This window comes from Watersipora subatra, chromosome 8 (assembly GCF_963576615.1).
Source record: "Watersipora subatra chromosome 8, tzWatSuba1.1, whole genome shotgun sequence".
Taxonomy (NCBI): Eukaryota; Metazoa; Bryozoa; class Gymnolaemata; order Cheilostomatida; family Watersiporidae; genus Watersipora; species Watersipora subatra.
The window spans coordinates 20,845,700-20,863,018 of record NC_088715.1 but is presented as its reverse complement, the minus strand read 5'-3'; the positions used below and the strand labels follow the sequence as shown (position 1 = coordinate 20,863,018).

General features: G+C 33.0%; 1 protein-coding gene across 1 annotated transcript; it reads right to left on the bottom strand.

Moving 5' to 3' along the window:
• Nucleotides 1–1,713: 1,713 nt before the first annotated feature.
• Nucleotides 1,714–16,963, bottom strand: LOC137401478 (myosin essential light chain, striated adductor muscle-like). Its single transcript, XM_068087844.1, has 6 exons — nt 16,864–16,963; nt 15,499–15,526; nt 11,004–11,150; nt 7,795–7,962; nt 3,690–3,776; nt 1,714–2,115 (listed from the first exon to the last, which is right to left on the bottom strand). The coding sequence occupies exons 1-6, from the start codon at nt 16,864–16,866 to the stop codon at nt 2,078–2,080; spliced, it is 471 nt and encodes a 156-aa protein (XP_067943945.1). The 5' UTR covers nt 16,867–16,963; the 3' UTR covers nt 1,714–2,077.
• Between the last annotated feature and the right edge of the window lie 356 nt (nt 16,964–17,319).

Genomic DNA, 17,319 nt, shown 5'->3' with positions numbered 1-17,319 from the left:
ATCGACACGGCTTTCATTGTAGTAAAGAGTACATTGACCTAAATGCCATATTTTTAACATTCTGAAAAAGCTTTTAAAAGCTGTAACAAAAATAAGCTTTCAATTGCCATTAAGAAATATGGTGGTGTCCAAAATAAACTGCACCCCTTGTTGGAAAACTAAAATTCTCATTTACAACATTGTTACTGATTGTGAATTTAGTGAATAGCCATAAACTACATATTAAATTAACCCTCATTTTGTCCTGATTTTAAAATGTAAACCAAACAGCCGTAAAATTATATTTTAAATGATTACGTAGGCTAAATTCTGAATTGTATTTCCTTTTTCAATGGTTGAAGATAACATTCTGTACAAATATTATAACGTGAGGACATTTTTAATTGATTATTCAAGTCATTTAGTTAGAAGAATTCCTTGAAAAGCCTTAGTTATGAGTTTTAGAACCAATACCAAGACTTTACAGAATAAGGCAAAAAGGAGAAATAGAATAAGAATTCGCTTTAACAACTAAATTCTTTCTGAGTAGACATCTATCATACTACAGTGATGATAATTCTGTATCATTTCTTCAATAAATTATACTGATACATAACCAGTTACATCTCAAGGTATAAAGTGTATAAGATCTGGTCAGGTCATAAATTCTTAGAAAAATAATTAACTTAGTGTATATGTCAAAGTGTCTTGTATATGATTTATTTAAGCTTTGTAAACTTCCCGCTAGTTTTTCGGTTCTGCATTAAGCTTGAAGCTACTATAGCTTGGTAGCTACCTAGCAGCAACATGTTTGTCATGCTGAAGGTCAGTGTGAGAGAAGAATTGGCTAAAGTTATGTGTGTCAAACCAACCTAAGTTACATTTGAAGTGGTTTTACTAGCTTTACTTACTAAATGACTTGATCTAATTTTAACTATAAATGTACTAGTACCCTGGCAGTCTAATGTGCTGTGAGAGACGATCATACATGTATGTAACAGCTATGCATACAATTGTTTCATTGCCACTAGACTCAGAACTGTCCAGCCAAGATCACAGAGCCATTGTTTGTGTAACAAAACTTTTAAAATCACACACAGCCTCTGCTTTCAGTAAACTGTGCATACATACTCGATCTTCGAGGAATGGCTCACGCAAAAGCGGGTTGTACGCTTTTGGGTTGTAGGGTAAGATAACTCTAACATTGTTAACTCTTAAGACCGCTACTTTTATAAGTGATGTCATGTTCTAGATTTTCTAAAATTCACTTGGTCTACACCAGTTCATTCTATTAAATGCTTGGAATTGTCGCCAGGATGTGGATCAAAAGCCTTCTCAGCGAGACGAGTCAGTTTCCTCTACTCTACCTCAATCTTCCAGTATTCTGGTTGGCGGTAGTTTGATGCAAGTTGTATATCTCATGCATTCACAAGAACATGAGGATTGTACATTTTTTCTCTTTTTTTTCTAATTCCCTTTTGATTGACCCCAGCTACTGCACTGCCTCTCTCAATGTATGTCTGGGTCAGATATTGCTCATATTTGTACCTTTCTAAATCTTTGCAGTGTTTTACAAAGGTACAAATATGATCTACAGTTGATGGATTGTATGATTGACTTGAGCTTGAATTGCGTCGGAAGCCCCCTCTGAGAAAAATAGATGTTTCCTCCAGCACACAACAATATTCCAATCAGGTGCTGGTTGATCTGTGTTCAACTCAATAGTCCAACGTGTTATTGAGTAAATATATTACTTGTATCAGAATACAGTTTATTTCAACTTGAGTATCTCTACTCAATCAAGTAATAGTTTTATTAATCTATGAGATTAATAGTATAATGAAGTTAATAAATCTGTTCTGATGTCAAAACAAATATGCTAGACACTCATATCATCTTTTAGAAGTAACTGTAAGCACACTCTATCATTATTTACCGCGATTAGCAAATCTTATTATTACGTGTAAAATAAATACAGTATATTGAAAATACAGAGCTAGCTCTAGCTATAATCTTATCAACATTCACATAAACTCAAGCACTCTACTAGATCTGTTGATTATTGACCTCTTGACCTGTGGAAAGGGCTTTGATTGGTTTACTTCTGTGGACCATCCATAACTTTTTTGATGAAATCTGGAAATAGAAGAAAGAAGCAATCAGATTTTGACACGACTAAATTGGAATAACTACACGTATTAACCGCTGTGATTTTAGCTTAACATAAAGGGCTATTAAAATTTTATATTAATGCAAGATTCTCTTTGTGATAAAATAAACAATATATGCACCAACTGTTATCACTGTGTGGATGGTTATCGCCGATTCATTATTTGTAAATTATATACCACAAATCTATCACTTTAGATATATATAATATTATATATTATATATATAATATTATATATTATATATATAATATTATATATTACATATATAATATATATTATATACAATATGTAATATAATATATAATATATATTAGATAATATATTATAAATATTATATATATAATACATATATTATACATATATATTATATACATATGTACATGTATATATATATTATATACAATATGTAATATAATATATATATTAGATAATATATTATAAACATTATATATATAATATATATATTATACATATATATTATTATATATATAATATATAATATTATATATATATAATATCTTCACCTTACACATTCGTAGTTTGTACATGTAGTTATACTAATTAAAAAATGTTGACCATTTTAATTTGTTCCCGAGTGATTCAGAGGAGTTTGAATCGATTGCAACAGCTTTTTTTAAACTTTTGTTTACCATGAACAATATTACCTGACATTGTTTTAAAATTATTAATATTTATAATAATATAATTATGCTATATCATTTTTCAGATGTTAAAAGAACAAAAGATCAGTTTTGAAGACAAACACACTCACAATCTGCGATGTAAGGAAGTCATATTGTTTGGCGAAGCATGAACATATAGGATAGATATCTTTTTCATCTATCAAATATGTATACATGGATATATGATGCCAATTCCAACGATTAGCAAAGTATGAATACAAAACAAAAGTATTGCTGTTGGCTGCCATTCTAATGAATTTTTACAATCTAATCGTCACATTTTGGTTGATAATTATAAAGCCAGGTCCAGCAGATTCCTCAAATACCAAAAGGGTCTGGAGTTTTTTGTACGCCCGCCCGTATTACGTTTTGACCAGTGTTTATAGAATTACACTAATCAGTTTATGCGAACATCTTGTGGAGTGCCCATAAATATGAAATTTAAAAGTTTGTCTGTGAAGATCAGCTATTCCCAAAAGTCATTTTTTAAGTTTTTAAGCTTAAAACACATGCTCTGCTTTCACCAATAAGAGTTTTTTAAACATTTATTAGGTAATTGACACAGCAGTTCAGAAAAGGAGCAAGTTTAATGTAATTATATAGTGTAACAGCTGTTGACAGCCGATATTCAGCAAGGGCTTACATTTTTCTATACATTCTCACAACTTGAAAATTGTTACTATATCTTTACTATAATAATAGTCGTGTCTGTCTGTCAGTCTGTATTAGAACATAAGGAAAAAATAGCACCACAAAAGTATCAAACCCAGATATTTGGTACCCCAGCGTAAGGCTAGTAACACCTTCTCTGTAATTAGTTATTATAAGATAGAGCATCATAGATTAGATTAACGACCTTCAAATTTAATGTTGCCATCGAGGTCTTCCTGAGTTCCAGTTGACTTCATTATTTCATCAACCTCTTCATCTGATAGTCTGTCCCCTACAGCAAACAGTAAAGTATATGTTTAACGCATATTTATAACAATATATACAATGCACGCACATATAATCATATATTTGTAACACTATCTATTGTACACTGTGAAGCTCTTCAAAGTATAGCAAATGGCTTCCTCTTGCTAGAAGAAGTGGCAAGGAAAGACATGCAACATAGCCTAGGAGTTTTAGACATACAAACTTGTCGATATTTTGTAATTATAACAGACTAATAAGGATTATAATTGATAAAAAAAGAAAAGTTGAACAATAGAACTTCAAGCATTCATTGACATTGGAGCTACTATATAGTCGAACAATTACAAAACCAGCAAAGCAGCTGCCTAAGTAACTAGCTATGTAACTATTAGCTACATAACCATTCAGTTACGAACCTAGATATGATATTTAACTAGTTGAATAACTAGTTAGCTATAGCTAACGCTATTAGCTATAGCTAATAGCTAACTATAGCTATATAATGAATGAACTACATAATAGCAAGCAATGTGATAAGTTAGATGCATAATTATTTAGGAATCTAGTAGTCGGCTACATACCTAAGTAGCTGTATAGCCAGTAAGTAGCTCAATAGCTACATGTACCTTATAATATATATAATATAGTATAATATAGTTTGTATAATTAGTCAGATACATACTGTACCTAATAACTATACAGCCAAGTATTTACATGGCTACTTGAACATATAGCTAAGCAGCTAAAAGTCAGTTGAATATACAGCAAGTTAGCTATATAGCTAGTCAATTATGTAGCTATTTGGCTATGTAGCCAGTCAGTTCTATGCACACAAGTAGTCACTTGGCTAGTTATCTATAGTTCTAGACAGATATATAGCAAGTAAGGTATGTTTTCAGTCAAGTGAATAGTTTGCTAGCTATATAGCTTTTAACTATGTAGTCAGATAGTTCATGATAATAATACTAATATTTTGATTAAAATACCAGTTTATTATTTTAGATTGCTATTATTTATTAGCACTTTCGCTTGATCTGAGCTTTTCATTGCAAACAAGTTTTGTCAAAAGTTGTAATCGTGATGAAATTTTAATTAAATTGAATCTGAAGTCTTTTTCGTCTGAGCCTTTTGACTGCAATTAAGTTTTGCCTATTTTAATCTTAAAACATCCTGGCAGTCAAATCATCTCAGACATCACAAACAATCACAAATGATAGGAAAATCTTGATACTTTCTGATAAAATATACTAAAATTTTGCGCAACTTCATCCTTAAGATAGATTGCCGAATAATAATAATAATAGCCATGACATTTTTTTGTTTATTTTTAGTAGCTCAAGACTATTGAATGTCGCTGTCAATCAATACGAGTAAAGTTATATTATTATTGCAGTAGTTTTAAAGTCGGAAAAGAATATTTCTCGAATCCTTTGTTTTCATCAGAAATGTGATAAAATTTGAAGACAAAGAATAGTTAAAACTAACAACATTCTTTATATATATATATATACTTCTCAGTGTTGGTGTGTAGGTGCGTCTAGCTATAGATATAGCTATGCGCACGCTGATTATTTTACCAATGCTGCCAAGCTTTACGATGCCCCTGTTAAGAAGTATTTTTCGTAAAGTTCAATTATTATATTTGGGGTCAAGGCCAATTCTTCTCACGCGGACAATTATATTGTCTCCATGGGACGAGCCTCGAGATTCTCTCGCCATTCTGTCAGACAAAGACAGTACGATATCTCATTTTTAAATTTGTACCGGTATCGGGAGTTTTCAGTATCATCGTATTCAAAGTTTTGATGGGTAGCTTCTGGTGGAACAGTAACCTTTTTTATACACACGCACTTTTATGCAAGAATTTTTATTAATTCAACAAATTCACGATTCTTATTTTGTTTTCTCAGTTCGTATTAATTGTATTAGTACCGAATCATCTTTTATTGTACTTGTAGCAAAACAGACTTAACTTAGCTATTACTTGCTAATTATTTCACATTTACATCTAAACCTTTTTATAGTCGTTTTACTTTTCTTAATTCATTTGAACTGCGCGAAACATTTTCCTCATGATAGGAAGTTTAAAAGTTGCTTGACAGAATTTGAAACCCTTTACAGCTGTTTTTATTTTCTCTCTCAATTTATTTTAATTACACAAAACACTTTTCTCATGATATGCAGTTTGAAAGTTAGAATGGCAAATGTTGTTATATGTTAAATACAAATCAATTTTTTGGGCAAAGATTTTTTTATTCCCTGGACAACGCCGGTTAGCACTGCTAGTAAATTATATAAGTAAGATCATATATTCATATCTTAGTTCCTATTTACAGACTGCTGTTGACACGCCTTCATTAACACAAGATTCTAGATTCTCAACCACTATTCCTAGAAGAAATGAGCCTTCTACCTAGACAGCACTATAAGTAGGGCAGCGTATATGTGCAAGCTTTGTAACCAAACTAAATGCCAAGTACCACCTAGACCTATTATTTGCAATTAACGAGGCTGTACCAGCACTAATTAGGGTTAGATAGGCTATTTTAACTCTCGAGGCAGGCTGTCTAGAGAATACCTGCTGCCTGGCTGACTAGCAAGAGCTGCTGCACAATTTTTCTGTTTGAAATAGTGGAATTAACCTTCACCTTAGCAGAATATTAAAAAATCCTGCCAAGCTATTTGAAACTGGAAAGTTTTTTTTGTGTCTGAAATGTTTATTAAAATTGAGCTTGCACAAAAGTTCAGTAGATTTTATCACAAAGTATCAGTATTTTTTGTCATTTTTGATTGTTTTTAATGTTTTATGTGATGCGATTGGCAGAATGTTTCTGACCGTTTAAAATGCTCAGATCAAGCAAAAGTGCAATTATGACGCCTGCGGAATAGAGGCATGTGAAGCTGACTTGAATGCAATAGCCGATATCAGCCATGGCCAGGATAGCAACTAGTGATGTCATTTGCAAGTATTTTTCTTTTGAGCTTTTTAACCGCTAAAGTTCTGTTGATTTTAATGTTGAAACATCCTGGCATTCAGATCACCTCAAAAATCAAAATGACAAAAAAATACCGACCCTTTCTGATAAAATCTACAAAGGTTTTATGCAAGTTCATTTTAACAGCAAATAGAAAGATGCCTTGACTTTCCATACAGTAATAACCAACAATCCATCAGTTCTTGGTGACGGTACTTGCCACAGCCCATTATCAAGTAGGATTTTGAACTACTCCATTTTTACGCATGTAATTCACTTTGCCTAGAATTATTTGTTTTAAGGTAAGGAAAACGGCTACCATTCCATAGCTTTAGTTCTCTCATAATGAATCTGAAGCTAAGTTAGCAAAGGGCAGATACACTTGTAATAAATACCTTGGAGAGCTTCCCTAGTTCTGTTTACATTACATGTATCTGCGTTGGAACATAAACAATGTTAGCAGATGTTCCTCGAAGTAACAAATGGTGCCACTACGATTGTTTATCAACGTAATATCTTAACTGGGTTTAAAAATAGAAACATTGCAGATTTATTCGCCACAAAGGAAATCTGTCAAAACAAATATATTTATTGGATATATTGAGTTAATTTCTGATCGATTCTTTTAGCCTTCCTAAAATGTTAAAAATGCTAAATGTTTTTTTATGTTAAACCTGAGACAACTTTTTAAATATGCTTTTTACTAGATGATTTAGAGTTGCAGTTAAAAGACTGGGAATGGTCATGAAATTATTTGGGATCATCACAGTAATTATAGAGGTGTATAATTTGCCTACTAACTCGAGCAAACCAAAACATATGATTGGATTACTTTTTGCCAATATATATAATAGTCTTTTATAATTGTCCTTTCAACTTTTTAAATAAATTTTTAACAAATTGGATTAGGCCCCAAGAATTGTTTAAGTAGTAGCAGTAAGCAATAAAAATGTGCAATTTTAATGTGTAAAAAAGCGCAGCCCCTCGCACCCCATACATACGTATTTGGTCTGAACCAGCCTTAAATATAGGCTAACCAGTATAAACAGAGATATCTTTATAACCTACCCATTGCTGAAAGAACATGTCGGACTTCTGCGGAAGACACATAACCTTGACCTTCCCTGTCGAACGTCTTAAAAGCTTCCATGAAATCAGCAAAAGTTCCGGCATCTTTTGCAGCGAGTACATCTTGATATATCGGCATAAGTTGATCGAGTTTGTACTGTTTCTCTCCTGGAATGCGATGGAGAAGTTAACAGAACCTTCACTAGTCAAGTTATGCATATTCTGAAGAAAAGAGAAACTCAGCTTCGTTTTTAGAACGACGTCTACTGGTAACACACAATACTCACAGGCAAAATTCTATTGTTCACCAGTCATTCTGCCAACCTAACATCCAGTTTTAAGGGTTCTTAAACACAGGTATGTAAGCGAAAGCATTAGGGTGAAGCAGAAAAATATGGTTGATATGCTGCCGATTTTATTGCATGACTCGAGCTACAATGGGTGAAAAAGTTTTTATCCCTAGAATACTACTAATTCCGACAAATGTGCCGTTTCAATTTAAAAGTATTCACTTTCCTGTTCGACTGCCATTTGCTTTGACTATCAACAAATCCCAAGGTCAATCATATTTCAACATATCAAAAATATATTTGAAATTTATCTTTAGAATATTATACTAGGACGATATTTGGCATGCTATGGTTTGATTAAAATCAAACAGTATTACCTTGTTCAGCATCGCTGACCAGTCAACTCTTTTAATTCAAACAATATTTTAATGAAAACAATAATAATAAACAATAATAATTAATAACAATTTCATTAGAGTTTGTTAAATTTTAATTAAATCTTCAAATAAATTGTTTTGTCAAAATTTTAAACAGAAGCAGATCTAAAAGCATTTCAAATGCGTAAGTAACACCTCATAATCAGATGATTGGAGTGAATCGATGAGATTGAGATCTTGATGAGAATACAATCGTAAACAGATATGGATTTAGCTACGAATACAATATATATAATAATACATATATCTAATAATACTATATATCTAATAATACTGTATATCTAATTACAGTATATTATATATGTAATAATACTATAATTATATCTAATAACACTATATATCTAATAATACTGTATATCTAATAATACTTTATATCTAATAATACTATATATCTAATAATACTGTATATCTAATTATATTATATATGTAGTAATACTATAATTATATCTAATAATACTATATATCTAATAATACTGTATATCTAATAATACTGTATATCTAATAATACTATATATCTAATAATACTGTATATCTAATAATACTATATATATAATAATACTATATATATAATAATACTATATATATAATAATACTATATATATAATAATACTATATATAATAATACAATATATCTAATAATCCATATATCTAATAATACTGTATATCTATTAATACTGTATATCTAATTATATTATATACCTAATAATACTATATATCTAATAGTACTGTATATTTAATAATACTATATATGTAATAATACAATATATGTAATAATACAATATATCTAATAATACTATATAGTTAATAATACAATATATCTAATAATACTATATAGTTAATAATACTATATGTCTAATAATACTATATGTAGTTATTAAGGTCAAGGAAAGTCAGAAGATGCTGAAGAGAAGAGTTAATGCAAGTGAGATGAGGCTTTGCTAACGGATTAGTTGAGAGTTTGATTAGATTAGATATTTCAAGAGTTTTCTTTGGGTGAATTCCCATTGCCCGCCTCAGGTTTTCTGTGAGCACATGGGCAATTTAAAATCCTGTAGTGGAGCTTAAACCACAGACATATTTCAAGTTTTGGATTAGTTGAGAGGTAGGTTCCTCATGTCATGAGTTTCTCCATTTACATTTCAAGAGTTTTCTTAGGGTGGTTTCCCACTGCCCACCTCAGGTTTTCTGTGAGCACAAGGGCAATTTAAGATCCTGTAGTGGAGCTCAAACCACAGACCATGCCGATTGGTGTACTAATCACTACATCACAGCCGCTAGGCAGAGAGGGTTAAGCTGGGTTAAGCGTTGCAGGCAGGTTGAGATACAGGTTAAACAAAGAACTCATTACCGGCTGTTCATCTGCATCAAACCGCTATAAAATAACGTAATCACATTTGTAGCCGCTGGCATTTCCACAGCCATTATGATGTAGTATACAAGCTAGTCGAGTTATGATCAGATTAATACGGCTGTCTTGATTGTCAATAAATCTCTGACTTCAGTAATGAGGTGAGAAAAGTTTGCATCTACTTGACCTACCACAGTCCTTCAAGAGTTTGCTACAAATAATAGTAGAGTCTGTATTGGGACCTGCAAGGGCGTATCACTATCTCTTATCTTGAAAAAGGCATCCTTGTCAACAGTAAAACCTACTGAGAACGTTAAAGGAGTTATTTTTAAAACTTTTATAAAAAGAATGTAGGTAGTTTTATATAAGTTGAGACTTTGTTTGTCGCTTTAGGCGATCTGACAGTCCGGATGTTTCAAGATTAAAATCGGCAGAACTTGATCGCCGCTAAAACTCTCAAAAGAAAAATATTTCTCGAAAAATAACATCAGGTGTTGCACTTCCTGTTTGTCCATTCTGTTATGACGTCGGCTATTGATTTCAAGTTGCTGTATTATGTGTCTCTATTGACATATATTTTATTTTGAATTTGCTCATGATTAGCAGAATGAAACTTTAAATATAGCCTCAGATATTGCGCCAAAGATGTTCCAAATGGTTTAAAGATAGGTTGGTTAAAATATGTTCCATTGTTGTACATGTACTTCTAAATGCTGTGTAAACATGTGGTGTACCCGATGCTGATGAGACCGTATATTTATCAATTATGAGCAAGAAGTGTTATTGGCCTTTCTTGGAACGTCTGGGCATGTTCTTTTTTCTGATTCTTCGGAACTGCGATTAAGTTAGCAAAATACAATTAGTTGGAGTTTGAAATATTTTTGACAAAAAGAACTTAACACACTTATTTTAAGAAAAGCTTATTTTTAAAGCAACTATACAGAATAGCATTGCATGTATTCCACCATCTGCTTTTACCGGCTTCTCATTTATAACAGCTATCTAATCAATATTTGCATCGCATAAATAAAGTTGTCAAAATCTTGATACATAAAATGATGAAACTGGTTTTCTTCGTTCCGATTTCAAATCAAGTACACTGACATGCTCTTCATGCACCTTAAACATCCTCACCCATCTTTTTGCAGCCTCCACTCTTAAGAATCTGTTCCTCTGTTGGGTTGAGTCCGAGAGACCTCAAGAAGTCGCCTACCTTGGCAGCGTCTACCAGACTGTCTCTTCCATCCCAGAAATCAAATAAGTCGAACACTTCCTTGCAGTCTGTTAACATGAAATTTAATAAATTTGGTAACATGGAACACTGCCTTGCTAACTTGCACTAACTTGCACTAACTTGCTAACTATGTTGAACTTTCCTTGTCTTCGTGCTTGTTGGCTATAGATGATCGCGGCTTGATGCAATAAACTAAACAACCTACAACTTTATTTGGCTGTTTGCCAAAACATAATTATTAAAGTATTATAAAAAAAACTCTTTCCGACAATATCACTAATTTTTGGAATAGTGGTAGGCGCTAATTATTCAACTTTTCAATTTTCTCATAGGCTTTTCGTAAACTTATAAACTTTGTCAGGTCAAAGCAGTAACTAGATTTTTAAATAGCCTATAACAAAAATTAGTTACACATATCAATAGCTATATTTCTATAAACATCTCACAAGAATATGTAAATATACTACGATAAAAATTGAATTAACTCGGGTAAGCCTGCACCATTAATGAACTTCTTGTCAGCACAAAAAATTAGAGAGCTGAAGGCTGGTTCACACTATATCGCTGTATCTCGGCGTTGATGCCACAGTACTTCTGTGATCGTTGATGATAACGATGTCCACACTATCACAGAGCTATCCCGTTTGCATCAGAAAATACTCCTTGACGTAGTGTTCCCATTTCGCTTTTAAATTTTCGCGAAGAAACCTCTTTGTTTACGCGTGTTTGAATCAAATACTAGTTTTGCAGTGATGACCATAAAAGGATATGAATAAATCACGCTATCCGGGACCACGAATTACCATCGGTAGAATGGTTCACATTTGAAAGGCCGTCGCCACGTCAAGAAAGTTTGACAGCTGCAAACTTTCCCGACGTGTCCGCAATGTTTCGTCGATGCCATCGGTTCACGGTTCACATAATCAGCGACGAACACCGAAAGAAAAACGCTGACATACGGCAATATAGTTTGAACCAGCCTTTAGTGTCCATCTACACCAAATCCTTCCGGTTGAAAAGGCCGTAAGGTGTGTCTTCAGTATTAAATTTTAGACTTGAAACATGCTTTAACCTTCAATCTTGTATAAAAAAGCAGATATGTACAAGCAGATATATACATGTATATATAAGCAGATATATACAAGCGGATATGTACAAGCGGGTATATACAAGCAGGTATATACAAGCAGGTATATACAAGCAGGTATATACATGCAGATATATACAAGCAGATATATACAAGCAGGTACATGTATATATAAGCAGATATATACAAGCAGGTACACACAAGCAGATATATACAAGCGGATATGTACAAGCGGGTATATACAAGCAGGTATATACAAGCAGGTATATACAAGCAGGTATATACATGCAGATATATACAAGCAGATATATACAAGCAGGTACATGTACATATAAGCAGATATATACAAGCAGGTACACACAAGCAGATATATACAAGCGGATATATACAAGCAGGTATATACAAGCAGGTATATACAAGCAGGTACATACAAGCAGGTATATACAAGCAGGTATATACATGCAGATATATGCAAGCAGATATATACAAGCAGGTACATGTATATATAAGCAGATATATACAAGCAGATATATACATGCAGATATATACAAGCAGATATATACATGCAGATATATACAAGCGGATATATACAAGCAGATATATACAAGCAGGTATATACAAGCAGGTATATACATAAGCAGATATATACAAGCAGATATATACATGCAGATATAAGCAAGCAGATATATACATGCAGATATATACAAGCGGATATATACAAGCAGATATATACAAGCAGGTACATACAAGCAGATATATACAAGCGGATATATACAAGCAGATATATACAAGCAGATATATACAAGCAGGTACATGTATATATAAGCAAATATATACAAGCAGGTACATACAAGCAGGGCTGTCCTACTGCTAGTCTCAAACTATCACACAGTTCCTTTTGCTCTATGTTTGTAGTTTTGTTATTTTTGCTTCACCTATGAATGACATGCAATAAAATGTCGCCGTACACACACAGGCTTCTCTTCCTAAACCATATTTACAAACTTGCCATCAATTGTGAAAAAACTTAGAATAGCATAATTTCTTGAACTGAGTATCATATTGAAGCTGCAAGCTTGTAGAAATCAATGAAAGAAATAGAAATCAAATAGTTTTTTTCACCTTCTTTTTAATAAGTGATGTTTGACATATAACTGAAGAAACATAATGGTAGCGGTACACAGAGTCTAATAGAGTGTGTACATTTGTTATGAATAAAAATATCATTAGTGTTAGTGTGAAGCTTTTATTGCTGAGGAGAAGAAGCTTTTGAGCTTTGTCTATTTTCGATATTTCTTTTGTATGAGTATAAATCAGTGTGTCACTAGAACTAAGGCTTGGTCAGCAGACATTAATTATTTGTTCATCTGTTAGAAATACCCTTCGTATTTGACGATATCTCAAAAACTAATAATTCAATCTTGAAACTCAGCATTTGAAAATCTACTGACAACGTATTACGCACAAAGTGATCAAAATTTTTGAATTATCTTGAACTGAGGCTTCAGAGAGTTATCTTTATGCCCTTCGACTCTAATGCTATTTTCCTAAATGAAACAGTACAAAACCCATTTGCCTGCATAGCAATGTTTTTCACAATCTCATACGAGTATAGCTTGTTTGAATACCCTGATGGCTATTGTCTTGCCTACCAGACTATGATACTGTGTACGTAACAGATAGTTGGGGGTGCCCAAACACCCCCTCATTTGCATGAATTATATGAGTAGGAAAGAGCTAGAAACGTGTTACTGCAATAAAGAAATTCCTTTGTGAAGAAGCGACCATAAACGAGAGGAAGTTTTATTGTTGACCTCCATATTTGGTCATCCGTAATGGCTGCCACAATTATAGCGTATAATTAACCGCCCACTCCATAATACTCCGAATGTATTTAGGCCTTCCTAACATTCATATTGGACAAAAAGAGTGACTTCTACCACCAAATACTCCAAAGTATAAAAACACAATGTAATAGATGCGACACTCTTAGCCTGAAGCAAAAGGATAGAGTGCGGAAATCAATAGAGTGTTATTCTGTTCTCTGATTTGGTTCTGTTAAGCTTCATGTTGCGAATATCGAATATCGTTAGACTTTGTATTACACCAGTGCAAGTTAACAAGAATGTCTTTTCTTCACAACCAGGTTTTCGGTCCAGTTATATATGTATAAATATGTATAATACTTATTATATAAAATATATGTAATATATATATATATACTTTACATATAAATATACAGTATATATATTTTGCAAACAAATGTATTTTACAAGCAAATATACCGTATATATACTGTATATACTGTATATACACTTATATAGAAACATTTGTTTGAAACAAATATAAATGCGTGTATACATCCTCATTTTAAACTCTTGCCCTCATTGCCATATAACGCATCAAGTGTTGCACTTTAAAACAATATAATATAATTTTATTATAGGTTTTTACTAACAAGGTTTGTAGGCCTCAATTGTAAAGGAGCGGTTAGGTAACCTATTTAGTTAGACTGGCATGCGTTGAAGATGGTATCAGTAGACTGGAAATGGTATCAGTATAATTTGGAGAGGGTACAGCTTAAGGATGCCAATTACAAATTTACTAATTACAATATGTCCGCACGGGACCGTTCAAGGGATTAACAAGGGATTAACAAGGGATTAACACTAATACCGACAGCAATTAAAGTATCTCAAATATGTGTGTGTGTGTGTGTGTGTGTGTGTTTTATTTCACCTTTAAAGATTACACAATTGAATTAATACTCGAGACAAAAAATAATTAACCAATGCGTGAAAAATAACAATAAGTAAGAAATGATGATGGGGCCCATTGCGAAATGGCAAAGCCAGTGGTACGCGAGCCCGAGTCAGCAGCACAAAAACCAGACCGTAACACTCACTCTCCAGACTGGAGATGGTGCCTCAGCTCCACCTTATATTTACCGAGACATTTTATTGATCTTATTGAATTAGGTAGTCGATTCCACAGCGCAGGTGTTGCAAAGTTTGAGGATCGTTGACCGGCTAAAGTTAGATGATTAGGTACGGGAAGAGAAAGTAATTGATGACGAGTATTATAAAATGGTAGTGCTGGATCACATTTTGAGTAAAATAATTTATGGGCTTGAATAAGCAACTTATATTTATGCAATTTATCAATAGTTAAAATATCAGAGGTTTTAAATAAATCGTTTGTTGGAAATCCAAATGGCTTACGGTTAATGATTCTGACAATTTTCTTTTGAAACTGTATTATTTTGCTAAGATGAAAATGTCAGCAACAACAGGAGCTTTACTCCTTACCTTCAATTTCATCAGGTGATAACTTTGCCTGCAATAGAAAAATATAATAGTATTGACAAGCAGCAGCAAGTGGCTCTATATGCAATAAAATGTAATATCTTACTGACTAGCACCGACAAGTACCTCTCCATACAATAGAAATATACCATCCTATTGACAAGCCCCAGCAAGTGACTCTCCATGCAATTGAAATATATTATCTCACTGACTAATACCAACAGGTGGCTCACTATGCAATAGAAATATACTATCTTATTGAAAAGCACCAGCAAGTGACTCTCCATGCAATTGAAATATATTATCTCACTGACTAATACCAACAGGTGGCTCACTATGCAATAGAAATATACTATCTTATTGAAAAGCACCAGCAAGTGACTCTCCATGCAATTGAAATATATTATCTCACTGACTAATACCAACAGGTGGCTCACTATGCAATAGAAATATACTATCTTATTGAAAAGCACCAGCAAGTGGCTCCTGGCAATTTGTCGCTCACTATGCAAGTGGCTCACTATGCATTAAAATACATGTAATATCTTACTGACTAGCACCAGCAAGCGGCTCTCAATACAATGGAAATATACCATCTTAGCGACTAGAGCCAGAAAGTGGCTATCTACGCAATAAGGGTGTCATCTTAGTGACTAGTATCAGCAAGTGGCTCACAAAGCAATAGCATATTTCTAATGCAAAGAAAGCCATATCTGGCACTTGGCAGTAAGATAATATATAACTATCATTTTGACTAGTGCCAGCAAGTGGCCCATCATGCAATATCTAGCAATTTGTTCAAAGGAAGGCAATACAACTAGCGTGTTTCATTTTTAATAAGCAATACAAAGTCAAGCTTTTGGTATCTATTGCATGTTAGTGAAAAGCTACGCGCTAAAAAATTTTCATTAACAGATAATCAGTATTTTTACTTAAAATGTCATTTAGCTCTTTCAATAATTTTCCATTCTGTTTATTATTACACATATCCCCAGCTAAAATTTGTGACTAGTTTTCAGCTATTTTGAATAAGTTGAAGTTAATCTGCAAAGAAATATAAATGCGTGCTGCATTTACTGAAAGGGCTATACAGAGTAAGAGAGTTGTTTATAGTACGATACAAGCATGGGTACTACATGCGCTGCCTTTCACAACACAAGTAGTACCAGTGAATTATATGAATATATTTATATATTCATACAGAATGAATAATATGAATATAATATGAAGAATATATTTACAAACAACTTTCATATACTAATATTTTTAACTGTTGACTTCGTGAGGCTGAAATAAGGTGCCTGAAACCTGAAGTATTTCATGTATAAGTGCTGAAACAGTTTTAACATAGCGAACAAGTCTACCCACCATGTTGATCCGTGAATATCCAAGGAAAGAGCTGGAAGCTGTCTAGGAAGGCTGACACTACACTGTTGCTATAAATAATTGATGCACTGCCTTCCTTTACGAGTGTTAAGCACTCATTATGTTTGCAGCTGATCGCTGTCAGCAAGAGTGGATATAGAAACATATCGAGGGGAATGCTAAACTTATGTAAAAGCATCAACACTTGGCTGATAAACCAAATTTCAAGGATTTCAACCCTCACTATAATAAGAGCACTGTCTGTCCATCTGCAACCATGCTAAGGACGTTAGAAAAAACACTACACTGCACAGGAATCAAACCAATATATTTGCGTTTTCAGCCAAGTGCATTACCATCTGCACTACTCGACCACTTTGCTATAATAGGGATTAATTATGCACACAGTTATTGCACCTGATGATCTGTCACTGTGGAAGGAACTGACAGAGTACTAGT

Bases quoted from the DNA above. Each gene is read 5' to 3' on its own strand.
- LOC137401478 (XM_068087844.1), bottom strand. The intron at 7,963-11,003 runs GTGAGGATGTTT...ATCGCATTCCAG, and splicing joins TGGAGGCTGCAAAAAGATGG to GAGAGAAACAGTACAAACTC. The intron at 2,116-3,689 runs GTCGTTAATCTA...TTCTATTTCCAG, and splicing joins TGGCAACATTAAATTTGAAG to ATTTCATCAAAAAAGTTATG.